Source organism: Corylus avellana, chromosome ca4 (genome assembly GCF_901000735.1).
Source record: "Corylus avellana chromosome ca4, CavTom2PMs-1.0".
Taxonomy (NCBI): domain Eukaryota; kingdom Viridiplantae; phylum Streptophyta; class Magnoliopsida; order Fagales; family Betulaceae; genus Corylus; species Corylus avellana.
Window position 1 is genome coordinate 33843460 of NC_081544.1, and position 20068 is coordinate 33863527.

The 20068-nt window shown below is 37.1% G+C and overlaps 4 protein-coding genes across 5 annotated transcripts; 3 read left to right on the forward strand and 1 right to left on the reverse strand.

Moving 5' to 3' along the window:
* The first annotated feature begins 344 nt into the window (after nt 1-344).
* On the forward strand, nt 345-4204 carry LOC132179245 (probable nucleoredoxin 1). Its single transcript, XM_059591922.1, has 4 exons — nt 345-458; nt 795-1274; nt 2764-3243; nt 3362-4204. Exons 1-4 carry the CDS (start codon nt 345-347, stop codon nt 4016-4018), a joined length of 1731 nt encoding a protein of 576 aa, XP_059447905.1. The 3' UTR covers nt 4019-4204.
* A 1295-nt stretch (nt 4205-5499) lies between these two features.
* LOC132178742 (probable nucleoredoxin 1) lies at nt 5500-8378 on the forward strand. The gene is made up of 4 exons (XM_059591264.1): nt 5500-5673; nt 6146-6625; nt 6940-7419; nt 7573-8378. Exons 1-4 carry the CDS (start codon nt 5578-5580, stop codon nt 8218-8220), a joined length of 1704 nt encoding a protein of 567 aa, XP_059447247.1. The 5' UTR covers nt 5500-5577; the 3' UTR covers nt 8221-8378.
* A 752-nt stretch (nt 8379-9130) lies between these two features.
* LOC132179832 (uncharacterized) lies at nt 9131-12148 on the forward strand. Its single transcript, XM_059592616.1, has 6 exons — nt 9131-9304; nt 9662-9802; nt 9892-10056; nt 10445-10567; nt 10774-10917; nt 11564-12148. Exons 2-6 carry the CDS (start codon nt 9668-9670, stop codon nt 12017-12019), a joined length of 1023 nt encoding a protein of 340 aa, XP_059448599.1. The 5' UTR covers nt 9131-9304; nt 9662-9667; the 3' UTR covers nt 12020-12148.
* A 483-nt stretch (nt 12149-12631) lies between these two features.
* On the reverse strand, nt 12632-18929 carry LOC132179359 (pantothenate kinase 1). Of its 2 annotated transcripts, XM_059592065.1 has the most exons (11): nt 18811-18929; nt 18535-18713; nt 17958-18161; nt 17017-17063; nt 16659-16775; nt 16164-16283; nt 15767-15861; nt 15577-15670; nt 15245-15376; nt 13695-13807; nt 12632-13188 (listed from the first exon to the last, which is right to left on the reverse strand). In XM_059592065.1, exons 2-11 carry the CDS (start codon nt 18620-18622, stop codon nt 12963-12965), a joined length of 1236 nt encoding a protein of 411 aa, XP_059448048.1. In that variant the 5' UTR covers nt 18623-18713; nt 18811-18929; the 3' UTR covers nt 12632-12962. The 2 variants fall into 2 exon arrangements, with proteins under 2 accessions (XP_059448048.1, XP_059448047.1); XM_059592064.1 differs by having other exon boundaries at nt 18535-18929.
* Nucleotides 18930-20068: the final 1139 nt, after the last annotated feature.

Consider the following 20068-nt stretch of genomic DNA (forward strand, 5'->3'; position numbering starts at 1 on the left):
AGTCTGCTAAGTTTAACTTTTCTTAGTCTTTTGCCTCTTTATAAATAAAAGCATTTATATTCATTATCATAATCAATATCAATACAATGTAGTTCACTATATGCTTCCGTTCTTCCTATTATTTTTTCGCTCTTTCATACCTCTCCATTATTCCAACATGCTATTAAACCATTCTAACAGTCGATGTGTATCCAACTCTAGTAGTACCACAGAAGCTAAGCGGGATTTCTTGCCCACAAAGAAAGAAAACACTGGAAACTTTTGTGGTTCCCTATGTGGCTATTTGAACCTTCCTCACGCTGAGCTCCTTGCGGAAAACTTTGACGAGCAGAGAAGAGAAAGAAATGGCGGGTGGAGAACAAAGCATGACCCAGATCAACGATGGGGATGCTCTTGACTTTCTTTCTCTCCTCTCTTCTTCGGGGAGGGACTTTCTTGTCCGCAACAACGGCGATCAGGTATTTGATTTTTTTTTTTTTTTTTTTTTTTTTTTTTTAAATTTTCTCGGGAGTATATGGTCTGGGAAAGTTAATAAAGTACACACACACTGAGACACTTTTTGTTAGCCTTATTAATGTTGGTTTGTTTAAGGAAATTGAGCTTGTGAGGATTATAATTAAGGTGATCATTTGATCAGACGCCTTGGTGCTTGTTTTTTTTTTTTTTTTTTTTTTTTTTCGTTACTTGTTATTTTTGGAAAAGGGTTTGAGAAATTTTGGCTTTGTATATCATGTGACATGTATTATTATATGATATATCAAAACCAATGATGGACTCTGTGGAGAATTTTACAGGTTAAAATTGATAGCTTGAAGGGGAAGAAGCTTTGGTTGTATTTTTCAGCATCATGGTGTGGCCCTTGTCGCCATTTCACCCCAAGTTTGGTCGAGGTGTACAAAGAACTCTCAACAAAAGGTGATTTTGAGATCATTTTCATCGCGGTTTACGAGGACGAGGAGTCGTTCAATGGGTACTTCTCCAAAATGCCATGGCTTGCGATTCCATTTTCTGATTCAGATAAACGTGATCTCTTGAATGAGGAGTTCAAGGTTTGGGGGATACCGACCCTTGTAATCATTGGTGAAGATGGGAAAGTTGTGAGTGACAGTGGAGTTGAGATCATTCGAGAGTATGGAGTTGAAGGCTACCCTTTTACAGAAGAAAGGATCAAAGAGCTGAAAGATCAAGAGGAAGCAGCCAGGAGGAATCAGTCGTTGAGATCTCTCTTGGTCACCCGCTCACGCGACTTTGTAATTTCACCTAGTGGAAACAGGGTAACTTTCAAATTACGATGGTGTTGCCCGTGTTGGAGAGCAAACCATGGGAGTCGGATAAGAGTAAGTTAATATAAATATTAAGACACCACTTCTAGCTCAAAAGCCTAAGTTAATGGGCTTGGGTCAACTTAAGTATATTAACCACTCGTATTCTTTATACTTTCTCAATGTGGAATACAAACATCACAAATGCATGCACAACAAATATCTAATCACTTGTGAGTTTTTTTTTCATATTGATCAAACTCTCCAACACACAAGAGTTTCATACGTGCTCGAAGAGAAACTACTCTTTTTACCGGAATCAAACCAAATACGTTAAACCAAAAAACTCATAACAGTAGCAGCAGAAGCAAACCATGGGCTCTGATACTAATCGTTGGGGGAGAGAAACACCAAGGAAGTCAGACAAGAGTCAGTTAATATCAAGACCGACTCGATACATTTTAGGGCCTAAGGTGAAAAATTTTAGTGAGGCATTTTCCTTAAATTTAAGTATTAACTAAATGATATTTATTTTAATATTATATTTTTATTTAAAAAGCATTTTTCTCGCTTTTTTAAATGCAAAATTACTTATTAAGGTTTTATATACAAGTTTTTCTAACATCTCTTTCTTTTTCTTTTTTTTTTTAATCACTAATTAGATATGAAATGATTTTAAGGATTTGAACAATTAGTTGTTGGAAAATAATAAAACTGGAGAAAAAAAAAAAAAGAGAAAAATTTAAATTTGAACAAGAGACTTGAATAGAGAAATAGAGAGGGAAAAAAAAATAGAAACTTATAAATATGAGTTTATAATTGAATAAACTATTTAAAGACTTTCCATCTTCTTAACATTTAATTTTTTTAAGGTTGAAATCCAATCATAAATTCATATTTTGTGGATAAAAGCAACCTATGTCTCACGTTAGAGGAAAAAAAAAAAAAAAAAAACTCATATCTCATATGTAATGACTATCCAATTGCCCGTAGGAATTTGGTATCATAATTTATTGTTGATTAGCTGTCATTGTAAATTATGAGGCGAATCTTTGGTTGCCCATTACAAGATCCAAAATATCTCTACATTCAACATGAAAATTTTATGTAAGAATAACTTTGATATTAATATATTATTTGATTTTCATATTTAATGCTATCAATTATTGTAATACTTGTTTCAAGAATTGAATGTTGGCCATAAATTGGGGGCCTTGGGTGGCCGCCTAAGGCTCCAACTGGCCCCGATTAATATACATACTATGGCATAATTTCTAGCCCAAAAGCTTAAGCTAATATGCTTATGTCTACTTAATTACTTGTATTTTTTATATTTTCTCAATGTGAGATACAAACCACACAAGTACATGTACAATATTAGACAAAAAAAAAAAAGAAAAAAAAAAGTACATCTACAACAACCTATTATATAAAAATATTCGTGACCTTGAAATATGTTATTCGTCTCCCCTAATATATGTATTTGTTCTTAATGTAGAAGGTGTCTGTCTCTAAACTTGAAGGGAAGACAGTGGGTCTGTATTTCTCGTCGTTTGCATTCAAGTCATGTGATGATTTTACTCCAAAGCTTGTTGACGTTTATGAAAAATTGAAAGCAAAGGGAGAGCGGTTTGAGGTCGTGTTCATACCGCTTGATGATGATGAGGAATCATTCAATCAAGGTTTCAAAAGCATGCCTTGGTTTTCACTGCCCGTGAAGGACAAGGGCTGTGAGAAGCTGGCTCGATACTTTGAGTTGTCAACCCTCCCCACTGTGGTTATTATTGGGCCGGATGGAAAGACTGTTCATTCCAATGTTGCTGAAGCCATCGAAGAACACGGTGTTCTGGCATACCCATTCACCCCAGAAAAGTTTGCAGAGCTTGCTGAGATAGAGAAAGCAAAACAGGAAGCTCAAACGCTAAAGTCAATTTTAGTTTCAGGAGATCGAGATTTTGTCATTGGGAAAAATGGAGCCAAGGTAAAATCTATGATTTATTCAATGCTGCAAACTTTATGATAGCATGTCGTATTCTATTCTATGTTCTCTGTCCCTTTGCATCTCCTTTTCTTCCTCATTTACCTGTCTCCTTTTTCAGATTCCAGTGTCGGATTTAGTGGGAAAGAACATCCTTATTTACTTCTCGGCACATTGGTGCCCGCCATGTCGCGCATTTCTTCCAAAACTTATTGAAGCATACCATAAGATCAAGGCAAAGGATGATGCATTTGAAGTGATTTTCATCTCTAGTGACTGGGACCAGGCGTCCTTTGATGAATTCTTTAAAGGAATGCCATGGCTAGCACTTCCCTTTGGCGACTCAAGGAAGGCATCATTGAGTCGCACTTTTAAGGTCTCTGGCATCCCCATGCTTGTAGCCATTGGACCAAGTGGCAGGACCGTCACAACAGAAGCTAGAGATCTCATCATGAGTCATGGAGCCAATGCTTACCCTTTCACTGACGAGCGAATGAAGGAGATCGAGGCAGAAGTTGAGGAGATGGCAAAGGGGTGGCCTGAGAAGGTAAAAACCCCACTCCATGAGGAGCATGAGCTTGTTCTCTCTCGCCGTAAGACCTTTGTATGTGACGGTTGCGATGAGCCGGGAAATGGTTGGTCCTATTACTGTGATGAGTGTGACTTTGATCTTCATCCCAAGTGTGCCTTGGAAGAAAACAAAGATGATTCTATGGGAGGAGGAGAAAATCCCAAAGAAGGGTGGGTTTGTGATGGGGAAGTCTGCTCCAAAGCTTGACAGAGTCGCATGTGATACGAGTCATCCTTTTTTTCTCTTTCCATGAGTGATTGTGATATGAGTGTAAGCTTCCAAGGTTACCTTCTCCTTAAGGTATCTTTGGAGTATTTAATAAATTATAATATGGATTTGGGTGTGCGATTGTGTGCTAATATAATAATATGACGTTGTGGATGGATGTCTCAAGTTCTAACTTGTTGCTTTGCTGCCATTTTGGAGAAAATTGAACTCAAGAGTGAGCTTTTTTCGTAATTAGACGAGAATGCTATTGGGATGGATGGCTTTTATAACAATTTTTGCGCGAGTTATTGGTAATGGGCTCGCCTCGTGGGCCTATCAAGATATTAGGGCGTGCGGGTTCTGAAGAAGTCCATTGGCTTGGTTGGAAGACCTATTGTAGGTCTAAAATAATAAAAATATACCTATACCACAATAGAATGCACCACACCTTCTTCCTCTAACTAGGTCGTACAGACGCCAACACCATACAATCGGCACCGGTTTAGGATCTATTTGGCAGTGCATTTTTTAAAAAAGTAATTTTTTAAATTAAATTGTAATTTTGGAGTGTTTGGAATTGCAATTTTAAAAACGCAAATTTTAAAATCGTGAAAAAATTCATAATTTCTATATTCTGATTAGGAGATGCTTATTTGAAAAAGTGCGAATTTAAACCAAAATCACAATTTCGCTTAAAACAATATTTCGTGCAATATTTACTTATTTTGCTATGAAACCGCAATTATATGCTAATTTTATCTAAACACTCAATTGATAAAAAAAAAATATTCTTTAACATGTTTTACCAAATACTTATGCGATTTTAAAAAATAATAATTTTAAAAACATAAATTTTAAAATTGTAATCTCAAAAATACCTTTAACCAACAATGGTTTAATAGAACAGGCGGATTCATAGGAAGTGTCCTTCATATGGGCCGAAGTGGTGGCCTTAACGTATATGCTACCAAGTGTGAGCCTTCTTATACGATAGAATTTTGGGCCTCGTAGTCCAAAGTATATGAGAAAATTAGAGCCTTATATATAGACCATTTGCAATTTAACAAATCCAGGCTCTTGACGTCAATCCCGGTCCCATTGACTCAAAGTCATTTCTACCGTAAAGGCCAAAGAATTTTGAAAAATGTATTATCCTGAGATAGTGACCCATTACTTTCTTTTTTTTTTTAATTATGTTTGTACAAAAGAATAAAGGTGTGGAGAGATAGTTCACTTGGATGGGGTCATATCTAAGCAAAGTGGAGGTCACTAGTTTAAATCTTACTCTTCTTCTTTTCTTAGTGATATTTGTTTCGTGAGTCATAATCATTAGTCTATTTATTGAGACGGTGACGCATCATTTAAACGATATATATATATATATATATATATATATATATATATATTTTATGTTTTTTGTTTTTTTGGTAAATGTCGCCAAGCGTCGCGCTCTATAATCTTAATGAAAATATAAATGCTTCACGGAACAGAGCCTCATTACTGATCACAGCCTCAAGAGTCAAGACAAACCTGCAGAGACAGACTGGGCGATTAAAAGCATGGCTAACGGCGACGTTGACTGCGTTTCTCACGATCTGATTTCGCTTCTCTCCTCCGATGAGAGGGATTTTGTCGTTCGCAACAACGGTGACCAGGTATGAGATTTGAGACAACAGAACTATGATGCTCAAAATATTACATTTGATTGTTGGTTTTTTTTTTTTTTTTTTTTTTTTGGGAAGAATCTATATGACTGCCCTTTTTAAATTTGATCCGTTGTATATGAATTTTAGAGAGAACCGTGGGAAATAGAAGAAAAGAAAAAAGGAGATACTTTGGTATGTATGTATCATACATCTCACAGATCATATTATAGGACACTTTCCAGTAAAGGGAGAAAGTAGAACGTAAACCAACTCATATTATAGGAGAAACCCAGTTGATCAAATACTTTGATGCTAGGCTGAGCAAGATTAAAGTGATTTTTTTTTTTTTATATGCAGATATTGATCTTTGAGTTTTTTTTTTTTTAAGATGAATAATCTTTGATTTTTTTTTAGATTAATAATATTTGGTTTTTTTTTGTTTTGTTTTCCTAGATGAATAATCTTTGATTTTCTTTCATAGGTTAAAATCAGTGACTTGAGCGGAAAGACGGTGGGGTTGTATTTCTCTGGCTCATGGTGCGGTCCATGTTGCCGTTTTACCCCAAACTTAGTGGAAATTTACGAAGAGCTCTTGCCCAAAGGAGACTTTGAACTGGTCTTCATTTCTTCTGATAGAAATGATGAATCATTCGATGGCTACTTTGCCAAAATGCCTTGGCTTGCCGTTCCATTTTCGGACTCAGAGACCCTGAAACGCCTTAAGGAATTGTTCAAGGTGAGGGGAATCCCTCACCTTGTCATTCTTGATGCCAATGGGAAGGTTTCGACTGATCAAGGGGTGAGAATCGTCAGGGAATATGGAGCGGATGGTTATCCGTTTACTGCAGAAAAAATCCAGTTCTTGAAAGAGGAAGAAGAGGCTGCTAAGAAGAATCAGACCTTGAGTTCTATCTTGGTTTTTGGCTCCCGCGATTATTTGGTTTCAAATGATGGAAACAAGGTACACTTTTGGCTAAGAGTGCATTTGGCATTCTGTTTTCACATACCATAAGTGTAAGTTTAAACCATATCGTAGAAAATGTATTGTTTAGGAGTGTGTTTTAAGAATTGCAATTTGAAAACATACGAGAAACGCAGGAAAAGGGGATACATTTTTTAAAAAAAAACACAATTTTAAAGATTAAATTGTGATTTTAAAGGTCAAACTATGATTTCACCAAATGTTTAACTACATTTTTAAAATCATATGTTTCCAACCCTTCTAGTTTTATCCGAATGACATAATTTCTAGTTGTTAATGTCATTTGTTGGCAGATTCCTGTACCTGAGCTTGAAGGCAAGATAGTTTGCCTGTATTTTTCATTACAGACTCACCCTCTATGCGTTGAATTTACCTCAAAACTTGTGGAGGCTTACAAGAAACTCAAGGAGAGAGGAGAAAATTTTGAGATTGTGTTGATACCTCTGGACTATGAAGATGAAAACTTCAAAAAAGGGTTCGAAACAATGCCATGGTTGGCGGTGCCGTTTAAGGATAAGAGCTGCGAAAAGCTTGCTCGTTACTTTGAGCTTGAAACCCTTCCTACGTTAGTTGTAATTGGCCCAGATGGGAAGACATTACAATCAAATGTGACTGAACTCATTGAGGAACATGGTATTGAAGCCTACCCTTTCACATCCGAGAAGCTTGCTGAGCTTGCTGAGATTGAGAAGGCCAGACTTGAATCACAGACGCTGGAATCAATTTTGGTTTCAGGGGAAAGAGACTTTGTGATTGACAAAAGTGATTCCAAGGTACCATTTTTCTTAATTTTACCATTGGAAGATTTTTGAATCCTTCTTCTATTGAATTTTCCAACCCTGAAAGTTATGGCTATAAGAGGCTGCATGAATGGTACAATTAAGTGATTTTCTTGTGAATTAATTTTCTCTTCTTTCCTTGGTTAGGTGCCAGTGTCTGAACTTGTTGGAAAGAATATTCTGCTTTATTTCTCAGCTCGCTGGTGCCCCCCATGTCGCGCATTCCTGCCTAAGCTTATAGAAGCATACAAAGAGATCAAGGAAAAGGACAATGCATTTGAAATTATATTCATCTCAAGTGACCGTGATCAGTCCTCCTTTGATGATTTCTTTGCAGGAATGCCTTGGTTAGCCCTCCCATTTGGTGACGAGAGGAAGAAGTCCCTGTCACGCAAATTCAAAATTCAAGGCATTCCTGCTGCCGTAGCCATTGGCCCCAGTGGCAGGACAGTCAATAAGGAAGCCCGGCAGCTATTAACAGCTCATGGTGCGGATGCTTATCCATTCACTGAAGAGCATCTGAAGCACTTGGAGGAAAAACTGGAGGAAATTGTAAAGGGGTGGCCAGAGAAGCTGAAACATGAGCTCCATTTGGAGCATGAGCTTGTAAAAACTCGTCGCAATTCATATGCTTGCAATGGTTGCAGGGAGATGGGGCATGGTTGGTCTTTTTACTGCAAGCAGTGTGACTTTGATCTCCATCCCAAGTGTGCTTTGAAGAAGAATGAAGGAACAAAGGATGATGAGAAAGCAGAGGGATTTGTTTGTGAAGGAGATGTGTGCCGTAAAGCTTGATAAAGCACCCAATTACATAATGTGTGGCTTTCAAGTACTATGTAATCCTACTCGTGTGTTCTAAGTAAACTGTATCCTGTGAGATATAAGTGAATAGCTTGTGTTCTAAGTGACTGTATCTTGTTTCATATAAGTGAATAAATTGTGTGTTCTACGTATATACATCAATTTGAATAATATCTGCTTACCAAAAAGTAAAGAAAGCCATGGATGCTGCACTATTTGTGCCTTTCAATTGTTGTTCTCGTTGGCTGGAGCAGTAGCTAGCACCAGTGATGCCCCTTGGACGAGCATTCTTCTGAAAATTGAATGTTTTGACGAGAGCAGTTCTTTGACAAAGATTTCTTGCAAAGGGAGGAGGTGGGAACCAGAGAGGAGTAGTTATACATTGTTATGGACCCAACAAAACATATGGGCCTAAAGGACACCAACACTACACTATTTAACCGGCATTGGTTTGAAATTGAACCCAAAAATTTAAACTTGCTTTTAAATTTGATGACTCTAATCTGTATGCTACCCTTATTGTTTATTTTTAATGTTGTTTTTCTTTTCTTTTCTTTTCTTTTCTTTTTTTATAAGTATTTTAAAAGGTATTTAGTTTTTTTTTTTTTTTTTTTTTTTTTTAATATATTGGTGTTCCAAATTGGAGCATGATATAGGCTGAAACATCAACGGGATAAATCTGGGCTTGTGTGGACATGGACATCAACACGAGGTCCAACTTCGGGGTACCTAACTGCAATTCCTCTAGGATATGCTTTGTTGGGTCTGGGACCCTACGGTCCACAGCAGCTGCTTGAGACCACCGTTATCTTGATTGCAGAAAGTTCTGTTGATTACCACCGTTATCACAGTCAAAACGACAACGTGAAGTGCTGCTGTGCTGGTGGATCACCACGCACTTGTGTATAAGTTGTAACACATGCACCGCGTGCTATTGACTCTCTCAAGTCTCAAGACATGAAAAACCTTTTCTTTTCTTTTTTTGTAATAATAATTCATATCCAACTGCAAATCTTGGATCAGCTTCCATAGAGAGAGCCTACGGTGCACTGGATATTCTTGCGATAAAACCCGCTCGGTAAGTTAATCTATTCACTCTGATTCCCTTTACGGGCTTTCCCCATTTTTTTGTGGGTCCTTCCTTTTACTTTCAGGAGCTCTTAGGGGTTTCTGTGGTGCCGCGTATCTCTGAGTTATGGGTTTCTATCATTGTAATTTTGAATGGTTCCTGCTTGATATTGATTGAAATTGGCCTAAATTTCTTGAATTTGCTTTAAACCTTGATGGGTAATGCTTACTGCAATTATGTCTTTGATACTTCGTTGATCTATAATGGTGATTTGATAGCTGGGCCTTATAATTAGAATGGGGTTGGTTGCTGTCTAGCCAGTAATTAAGTAATTAAATTGAATTAACCTGCTGCAAGCAATTCCAGGGTTTAATGGGGGAGACAGAGTTTTCGAAAACGACCGCAGATGTCCACAATAACAAGAGAAATAGACGCGGCAAGGCGTTTGATTCAGCATTTTCTACATTTGTTGTGCAGTTCCCTCACAGGGTTCAGAATTTTGTTAAGGTTCGTCATCTCGTTTGAAGTCTATAATGGATCACTGGCTTTTAGTCTTATTAGTTGAAAGTTAAAAGGATTCTCCTTTTCTGTCACAGTCTCGGTTCCAAAGGTTAGCAAAAGATATTGAAGGAGTAAACTCAAAGAACCCTCTTCTAAGAAAAGAGAAAGGATCATCTATTTCTTGGGAGGTTGATGTGGAAAAGCAGATGCAAGCGTGGAGAGAAAATCCATCATGGGTTGATCAAACTCCAAAAATAAAGGTGAGGAAATTTTAAGCTGGAGAATTGTTCTTCTCTGTTCCAACTTCGTTATCTTAGGAGCTGTGACAAATTGACTCAAGTTGAGATTTCAGTTAGAAATTTAATAAGAGTCAAGTTTCTCACATGTTTAATCTTGGTTGTGACGCTTTTGCATGCAGGATGAAAATATGATGTACATTTTAGATTGGTATTAGTTTCCTCAGAACAACAAAGGTTGTGTAGAAAAGAATATTGAGACAGAAACTTGAGTGTTTTACTGATGTTAAATATTCAACCTATTGCGTCTGTTTTTAGGATAATCTTGTAAAGTTGGCAGCTTCTCTGCTGTCCCCAAACTGACGCCCGTCAAACTCACGACGTATATGGATTCTAATGACGCTCTTGGCAGGTCAGCGTACCAAAAGGTTCTCTTTGCAACCTCAATGTAAAGGTCAATGTCGGGTTGCCTCCAGATGCAGTATATAATATTGTGACCGACCCTGATAATAAGAGGGTTTTCAAGAATATTAAGGTAAATGGTATCTTTCATCCACTATTTCTTTCAGATTTTACTATTAACTCCATCTCAAGGAAATGGTAATATTAACTTAATAAGAATTTGTCTTTGATATTTGTCGGGCTCTTATAAGTCACGATGCCCGCACTTAAGGGTTTTAAAGCTTTACCATCTCACACAGATTCTAACTTTTGTATGATATATTAAATGTCTTGCCTCAGGAAGTACTGTCCAGAAGGGTTTTGGTTGATGAAGGTCTGAGGCAGGTGGTTGAACTGGAGCAGGCAGCCTTATGGAGATTTCTTTGGTGGTCAGGAACCATATCGGTTCATGTTATAGTAGATCAGAACAGAGAAGATCACTCGGTAAGGAATTGCTGTTATTATTGTTGTCGTGTGGATGGAAATTGCAACTTGCAAGCCCTCTGGTATGAAGTTGCACTGCATAGAGTGATTGTTGGGATTTTGCAATTATTGGCCTGAAGCAGGAGTTGGTTGTATACCTGGTTTATAGAAGACTTTAGGGGTTTTGTTTGTGGTTGCATTTTGTATTTGGTAAGTTCATGTTCAGCTCCAGACAAATGGATACTTTGTCGAAAGCCTGATTCTCCAGTATAAAGCAAACGGATTGTTTCTAGATTTTCTTTTAGGTTGTGTTTCTTTCAACATAAAAAGGTTTAATGCCAGAAAATGATCACTGTTTCTGGATTTTCTTTTATTGGAAAACAAACTCTAAAAAGTCCCTACCCAAAGGTTTTGGAAGCAAACTTACCGACTTATATGCCTATTTATGTTTCCTGGAGTTTCTTTCTGGAAAATATGCTGGCTATACCTAATTGATACCAAATTCAATCTTATAATATGGTTTACATTACTATAGTATTTACCATCATATTGATCCGCAGTGCCTTCTTTATTTATCTGCATAAAGACATTCCAAATTTTGGGCAACCTCATCCTTGCATTATGCAAAGTGAAAATCAATATTTATATTTCTAAAATTGATTTTCAGATGAAGTTCAAGCAAGTGAAAATGGGGTTTATGAAAAAATTTGAAGGGTGCTGGACGGTAGAGCCGGTGTTTGTCGATGAAAAACTTTGCTTTCCCTTCAAGCCTAAGACATGGAAAGATTATTGTGCATGTTCGGGAGGCAAAGGAAGGGTTGGGTCAAAAGTGAGCTTGGAGCAACTGATCCAACCGGCCATTGTCCCACCTCCACCCATTTCCTGGTATCTTAGGGGAATAACCTCCAGGACAACAGAGATGCTGATAAACGATCTGCTTGCGGAAGCTGCCAGAATTAGGGGAGGTTTTGGACCTGAAAGTTCTGAGAAAGAGCTTGTAATATCCAAGGGAATGTCCGATGAACGCGGAATCGATGATAATATATGTGATATCAAAGAAAGATGGGCCCTTCATAGGAGAAATGCAAAGCAATGTCATAGACGGCTGCTCACTGCCAAGTGAACTTGTGTTTAATTTCTGTTTTACTCCTTCGTTTCTTATCTGAATCCATTGTAGCCTATCTGAATAACAATATTTCATAATAATATTCGTATCAAAACTATCTGAATAACAAGTTTTGAGTTATGAAAATCATGAAATTTCAATGAAAACTATTAGAAGAGTCTAAATAACTGTTAAATTGTGAGCTACCATCTTGTTGGATTACTTCCAAATACCATGTTTGTTGATTTAGCAATTTCCGTTGTGAATTAATAATTAATGTTAAGTTACACATAATTATACTTTGTTTTTTCAATCGTTCTCCTAAACTCAGTAAATCATAAACCATAAATATTTTTTGAGAAGAAATCTGTGAGAGACTAATTCTTGCGAGGGAGACACAAAAGGACAAAAATTTATATTAAACTGAAAACTATTTTTAGAGTATGTGATTATTCTATGCCTTTTAAAACTTTGTCCATTAAACTCACATAAATATTTAGAGTCGTAATTTTCACTAGTAAAAATTTGGGAAAAAAAAACTTTGTCCGCATTTGAAGCACTCACCCGAAGTCGTAAATCAGACAGGAGTTCTACCTGTCTTTCGAATTTTGCATCAGTCCAAGTAGAAGAGAGACAAAGGTTGATGTTAAATTGGAAAATAACTCTACAGTTACAGTAAGATATTCATTTTGTTAAGTATCAAAAGTTACAATATGTTGGAATATTACAAAATCTAGACACAGATGAGTTATGGGTTGTTATTCTCTCGGTCTCTCACTCTTTCCACTTAATTTTCCTTTTCAGATATTCTTCCTACAATATTTTTTGCTATGTTACTGTTGTTACACACATTACACAAATTTTAAATTCTTCGACTCACTGAGAGTGCACCCAGGCAACCAAGCATTGCCTTGTCCGGCGTCCTGTATCTATGTGCCCTATAGAAGAAACCGCTGCAAACTTAAGATGCATAGACACTACAGTCTACACTTTCAGTCTCATTCAATTCCCCATTTGGTGGGCTACATATCTTATCTCCTGCAAGGAAAGAAGTGAATGGGAATGGCCGCATTGACTGATGGACCAGCGAGTCATCAGGACCATGCTTATCATAGCTCCTGAAGGCACCCAATGCTCCAAGAAATCCTTCATGCCGCGAAAACATTGCTTTAGCCTCCCCTTTAGACCTGAAAAGAGAAAAGGCAATGTTCACAAAGATGGGGTTTACAAATAGAATGACCCTGAAGAGAAGAAAAGAGGAAAGGCTGGGAAAAACAAGATGAACCCACCACTCAAAAATGAACTCAATACATTTATGAAGACAATTAAATGTCAATTTTGTTGCATGTATGGGGTCATTGGTATGTTTTGACAAAATAATGTTGTTTCACTTAATAATTAAAAGGTCTGCTAATGTCCTTATCATTACTGTAGCAGCTGAAAATTGCAATATCTTACAGTCTCCTTCCTCTATGTAAGAACTAGGAACATGCTAGTGCCTTAAACAGCTACTGTACAAAGAGTGACCAACGTTGAAGCACCACCGAAAATGGAAACTTTTTTTTTTGGCGACCTAAAGAGAGGAAGATGCAGCCGTTGTAATTTCCGAGGGGGTTGTGGGGGGAGTGGTAAAACATGAAAGAATGATCCATATGTGAGGTATGGCCAATGAAACAAACACTCTCATAATTACCAAAAGTGAACCGCAACGGAAATTGTGTCCATGGCATAAGTATGACCCTGAATAAAAAATCCTCCAAAAAATATCCGCTTGAGCCCAAATCGGAGTGCATTCAAGTAGGAGATCTGAAAGTAACAAAGTAAACTAAAACAATATTAGAAACACTATGACGGTAAATTATAGTTACACGATACAATTCTGAGAAAAAAAGAGGAAAAGTTGTCATTTTGTTTTGGACAAAGAAGAATCAGGGGTTACAAATTGCATTTTAAAGGACACGTAGGAAATGGAAAACAGTGTTACTATCTCCAGGCATGGCAAGGGAATATCAACTTGGTTAAGTAGATATGCTTCCAACCCTCGATTCTAGAATGGTTTTCTGATGAAGGGGCATTCAACACCATGATCAAGACCATAAAAATTAAAACCCCGGACACAAGCCTGCTTCAGTAAAATTTCAGACTGATAGATATTTTTGATACACAAATGAATTGCAATGTCAGATTTAAACTCAACCTATCCAGTAGTAGATAAATGAAAGGTAGAATAACTAATGTGTCGGGCACACCAAGGATGCCTGATCAGCAAACATAATTAAGATTTCATGATACTATTCTTATGGTTTTGTTATACTGCTAAATATCATGAAGTTTAGACTAGTCTAGTCTAAGTGCAGCCTGAATCCAAGGTTTGAACCTTGCCACTGAAAACTAACACTTAGAAAAATTGGAAGATCCCAAAATCCAAGGGGATTACTTTAAGAACATGAAAGGAGATGAATGAAGAACAGAAGCCTCACATACTATATCCCAAAATACCCATACAGCAAGATAGTTTTCGCAAAGATAACACGCTCTTCTGTATTCGTTACCTATTAATTTATAGGCTGCAACATGCTATTGTGCAGTATGAAAAGGAAATGTTCAAAATTGACAAGCATATAGAAAATAAAATCAAATGGAGTAACTAAGAAAAATAATAAGCAAGAAAGAAAAGGAGAAACATGGAATGAAATGCTAGTATTGTGAAAAGAACAATATATAGGAAAAAATGAGATGATTACAGGGTTTGCAAAGGAATTATAAAATATAAATTTCACAACCTCACAGACAAAGTATCAATTTTTAAGTAGCTCATTTGAGTAGATTGTTCTTTACTGCATAGACGACTTTGAGAGTTCAGCTTTTTACTTTCAGTAAAAGTCAGACGGAAGATGGAAGCAAGAGGGGAAAAAATACATTAACTATGCATTACATGTGTTATGAAAATAGGTTTCCACTAGCAAATCTTTGCTCGTTTGGTAATCAGTTGGCTACCAAGCTTCTGCAACAGATCGAACAGCACTAATGGACAGGAGCAATGACCAACTGCTATCAAGGATTGGGACAGCTTAATAAAAAGTAAAATAAACTAAAGTCTAGGGTTGGTCCAAAATGATTTCCAAAATTCTTAATACAGGAATATGCTAATTCTTAATCTTTCTTCCAGTATAGACAGACACGCATCACTACTTCTGTACTTCAAACTATATAGGCAAACAAGAAATCTGTCGCACAACTGACCTGTCCAATGTTATTTGAAATCATTCTTAAAAGTGACCGGGCAAGATCCTCAGGTCTGTAATCTTCAAGTTCTTTATTATCAGAAATTGCCTTGCCAAAGCTAGAAGCAATAGCTGTTGATGAAAGGCCAACCTGTTGGCATAAGGAGAGGGGGCAGTGCAGTTAATAATCATAAGATGAAAAGTTGACATGGAAACTAAAAATCTCTCATCATCATCCTCTAATTAGACCAATTTCCATTAAGATTTCAACTTGAAGCATACAAGCACAAAATCCAGCAAGCTCTAAGAAACCTAAATTAAAGCAAAGACCTGTTTGTGAAGAATATTCACCTTTGAATAGTCCATTCCACCATAGATGTCCCCAACAAGCATGTCTATGACTCTATTATTTCCCCGATGGCTTAATTCCAGCAACTCGTCAAAACTGAGTCAGAAAAAAAGAAATGTGTGGTCAGTGAATTAAAAACCATAAAATAAGAAGATCAATCATCATACTGAAACAAGATAACAAAGCAATTACCTCTTGCAATTCGTTAAGAGCCTTCCCAAACCCCAAAAAGTGCCACCGCCAACATTTGTTCCACTCACACGCTCAAACTTCCCGTCTCCATCCACCTATTAAGCACAAGACAGAAATTAACAAGGAATATATACAAATCATTATGATCGAATAACAAGCAAATAGTTTTAAGAACATGAAACGAAAGCAGCAAGTGCAGTGAATAATTTTTTTTTTTTTTGATGTCAAGGAACCTCTCCAAGACAGGGCCCTTCGGACCCACTTCTGTAGAGTAAACCTCGGTCCTGTACACCGCACCCTTGAAAGTTTCTCTACACGGAACTGGTTAAATCGCTGGCTTTTTACTAGGGGGTGTGGCCCCAAGGGATAAGTGCAGTGAATAATATAACTACAATACCTTGAGCATGCTGACACCAGACCCAATGTTAACAAGGAGGTACGGGTACAAATCATTATGGTCAATCTGCACAAACTCCTTCTGCCCATCCATGTATGTAAATGCTTCTTGATGGACTGCCTACTCAAAAAACATATAAAGCCAGTTGACACTATCAGCCAAGACATTGGTAAGGCAAACAAGAAAAGAGATGCAATGAAGAACTTGCTTTAAAACATGAACGAGATAATTTTAATATCAATAATGGTTGTATGCTTGTCATGCAGACATTTGAAACAATACAAACATTTCTTCACCCATTCCCCTCCCCCCAAACAAATTATATTTTGTTCAATGCAAATGAGTGCGTATTTGAGGAGAATCAGAATAACAGAGCTCAAGATAAATGAAGCGCAAGAGACTAAATACTAAATAAGAAGACTTCACTTTATCATATATAAAGGAGAGAAAATAAGTTGTAAATACCAAAATTTGTATTTGGTATTAGGGTCACACCTTAAGTAAAAAATTAACTCCACCAACAAGACAGTTCATTTCATCCTCCTTGTCAAGACTGATGCCAAGCTTTTCTTTGAAGAGATCTGCATACTTGTGTGCCCCACCGCCTGTAGCCTTCTCAAAGACAGCAAGTAGTAAATAAGTTTGCATACTTCATAAGAACATACCATAAAACCAAGTTTCTCACTACATAATCTCTCTCCAAATGCACCCATTCTTCTGCACAATTATTACATGTGCTATTTTGCCAGTAAATCATGAAAAGATATCTAGCTCCTATCTAGAGAATAAAAAAGAGCAACAAATTTGACCCAACTACTTCAAAATTGTATGGTAATGTCAAAGAAAGTTTTACCTTAATTATGATCTTGTCAATTGGAGGAGCCTCAAGATGCTGGTATCCTGAATTAATTTTCAAATATAAGCAGAATGACCAGAAGTAGCAGAAACATCATGAAGAAGAGTGAAAGAGCAACAGAAATCACCTTAAAGAAAAAATGACCTTAAATTGAAGCCTCCTAATCTATATATCTCAAGGGTTGAGAAACTGAATGGCAACATAATGAGAATTTTCTTTGAAAATCAGACTGTTATAACATGCTCCTCCTTAAGTATAATTTTCCATGAAAACGCAGGTGCTACCTGTCTTTTAGGAATTATATAAAAACTGGTGATGAAAGCGGCACAGGGCTGTCAAGCACATTGAGACTAGGCGAGCAGAGTAGGTTAGGTTTTCAAGGAGCTTCTAACCAATCAAAGTTAAGTTCAAGTACCTGTATCTGCCAAGCTAGAGCAACACTTGGATCAAGTAGATTAGACCTTGACCGATTTAGATAGCTTCAAGGAGTTTCCAAAGAGACTCACCCAAAGTTTACAATAGAAAGTCAGTGACAAAGAACGAAGATTTCTTTAAGCTCTAGAGTATATTGTAATTATTAAGTTGCCCGTAAATTAGGACTGTGAGATTCTGACAAACATTTAATCGTGTATCAGGCTGATTCATCAGCTAGGTTAGGCTATAAACAAGCTCAAGCTCAATCAAACATATACGAAACGAGCTTCAAAAGGCTATTTTGAGCTCGGATCACACTCAAACTCAGCTCAAGCTTGATATTTAACTCAGCTGATCTTGAACATCCACGTGATTAGTTCAGTTAAGTTATTTCTTAGTGTCCATTAAAAATATCACTCTTCCTTCAACATGACTCCAATTTCCAAATGTACCGCAAGTTTGGTCACTAATAGGAAAAACAGTTACCGAAATAGCAATAACATGCAAGTGCATTGCACACATACCACCAAGATGTAGCTGCTTGGTTTTTATAAACTCTAAGCAATCATTGATCTTGCTGGTTTGGAATTTCACAAAATGGAGCCTCCCTTTGAGAACCGGATGGTCCCTATTACCACTAGAAACCCCAAGACTCTTCTTTCCCGACCTCCCCACCTCATCATCAACATCATAATTCGTTGAGAAATACACCATCTTAATGAGAGAACCTGCCAACAAACACCAATATTATTTCAATTCGCATGGACAGACTTCTTTAGGAAGAATTAGATAATACGAACATATAAACTACGGTTACGAATTTATCATCACAACGACGAAATTCAGAGCCAAATGAGTATTCTTTTTTTGGTAGGTAGGTATTCTAGCGAATCAATTTTGAATCTCGGGAACTTCTTCTACTCAATAACGGATTTTATATACGTTCAAAGCACCCCTCACTATACCATGTGAAACAGAAAAGAATTGAGGAAATCAAATACATAAATACATACAATTACACGGATGAACAAGAAATTCAAGAGAATTGAATTGAATAGAGCTTGAGGGACCAAAAGAAAACAGCGAGAGTCAAAGAATCACCTCCGATATCCAGAGCCAAATGAGATATTCGACCACCGGGTTGGTTTGGGTCAGAATTCCCTGGAATTTCAACCTCTTTTGGATCCATTTTTCCTCGCTCTCTCTATCTACCTCCTGTATTCGCTGATTCTGAGCTTAAGAAGTATGGAGCGGCTCCTTACCTAACCCCTGGCTGCCTCCTAACGCAGCATTTTCTTCACGTTTTAGGATTTGGGAGGAGGGGGAATAGATCAATAGAATAGACCGGTTACTAATTAATAGGATATTGTTCCTTACCCGCACGAGATACAGGATTTTCGTGCGATGCGTTTCTCTCTTTTGGATGAGTGCTTATTGTCGCAGTCACTGACGCCATTACCAACTTCTTCAACCTTTTTGACTTTCCAAGTAGTGAACGGAGCAAGAGAGCAGCGCATGATGGGCTAATGACAGGTACCAAATTGAATAAAAGTCAACATTGAATGACGTGGCAAAGATGCCCAATTAACGGAATGCCTTCACAAATTATTCTTAAATTTGGTTAAGAGTCTTTCAAACCGATTTGGTTAAGGCCTAACCACAAGGGCTGTGGCTAAGGCCTAACCCCAAAGGCTACTGGACCATCCCCCTAGTGATGTTTTATATGTTTTTCAAACGTTGCAATTCTACCTTCTTTTCTTTTCTTTTCTTTTTTTTTTAGGATTTTTCTAATATTTGGTTACTTTGCAATTTTTCCATTGTGTTTGACGGTCAGAATTTGCTGCGACGGAGAAGCTTATGTTGCAAATAGTGTAAGGAAGAAAGATTAGTGATTTTTGGCACACCGGGTGCTTGAACAATAAGTATGTTGGTGTTAAAATATTATAAAATATTATTAAAATAATATTTAAACAGTAAAAAATAATAATAATAATAATATTTTAACACTGATGTGTTTACTGATGTGTTTACTGTTCAAACACGCTCATATGCCAAAAATCACTGCTTAAGTAACAAATACTTTATTTTCTTAAACATTTGGGACTTTCAGTTACTATTACGAAATTGCTGAACATCTTTAAGATGAGACCAGTAGCCTGGATAATGTATACAGAAGTAAATGAACTAGGTAAACTAGTCTCTTTCTTTTCTTTTTTTGTTTCCTTCAAACAAATAGCACGAGGTGGGTTCTATTCTATAGGGTTGTTTTCTTGGTGGTGGATTCTCTTTTGTGGAGCCATGACAAAAGCTCCACAAGAACACCCATCTTAATGCTCTGTTTGTTTGCCTTGCCTAGGCAATTCAACTGTAGAATGATAACTTAGTCATGGCTCAAGAAGAAAATTATTAGCAAATTCAGAAAGAGAGAAGTCATCACATGAACATTAACTACACAACTACAGCCAGGAATTTGAACAAACCACTGGAGAGTTCTTTGGGAAAGGAGCCCTTGGATGAATGGCATTATTCCCCCATCTCAAACTCCCACAATCTCCCTCTCTCCCTCTTAATCTCTCTCTCTCTCTCTCTCTCTTCTCTTCTCTTCCCCCCTTCTCTCCCGATCTCTCTCTCTGGT

Coding starts and splice junctions, on each gene's coding strand:
- LOC132179245 (XM_059591922.1), top strand. CDS start 345: ATGGCGGGTGGAGAACAAAGCATGACCCAGATCAACGATGGGGATGCT. Junction 459..794: donor TCCGCAACAACGGCGATCAG/GTATTTGATTTT, acceptor AGAATTTTACAG/GTTAAAATTGATAGCTTGAA. Junction 3,244..3,361: donor TTGGGAAAAATGGAGCCAAG/GTAAAATCTATG, acceptor CTCCTTTTTCAG/ATTCCAGTGTCGGATTTAGT.
- LOC132178742 (XM_059591264.1), top strand. CDS start 5,578: ATGGCTAACGGCGACGTTGACTGCGTTTCTCACGATCTGATTTCGCTT. Junction 5,674..6,145: donor TTCGCAACAACGGTGACCAG/GTATGAGATTTG, acceptor TTTCTTTCATAG/GTTAAAATCAGTGACTTGAG. Junction 7,420..7,572: donor TTGACAAAAGTGATTCCAAG/GTACCATTTTTC, acceptor TTCCTTGGTTAG/GTGCCAGTGTCTGAACTTGT.
- LOC132179359 (XM_059592065.1), bottom strand. CDS start 18,622: ATGGATCCAAAAGAGGTTGAAATTCCAGGGAATTCTGACCCAAACCAA. Junction 15,862..16,163: donor CTGGTGTCAGCATGCTCAAG/GTATTGTAGTTA, acceptor TGTGCTTAATAG/GTGGATGGAGACGGGAAGTT. Junction 15,671..15,766: donor CTCTTAACGAATTGCAAGAG/GTAATTGCTTTG, acceptor TTTCTGACTCAG/TTTTGACGAGTTGCTGGAAT.
- LOC132179832 (XM_059592616.1), top strand. CDS start 9,668: ATGGGGGAGACAGAGTTTTCGAAAACGACCGCAGATGTCCACAATAAC. Junction 10,568..10,773: donor GGGTTTTCAAGAATATTAAG/GTAAATGGTATC, acceptor GTCTTGCCTCAG/GAAGTACTGTCCAGAAGGGT. Junction 10,918..11,563: donor AGAACAGAGAAGATCACTCG/GTAAGGAATTGC, acceptor ATTGATTTTCAG/ATGAAGTTCAAGCAAGTGAA.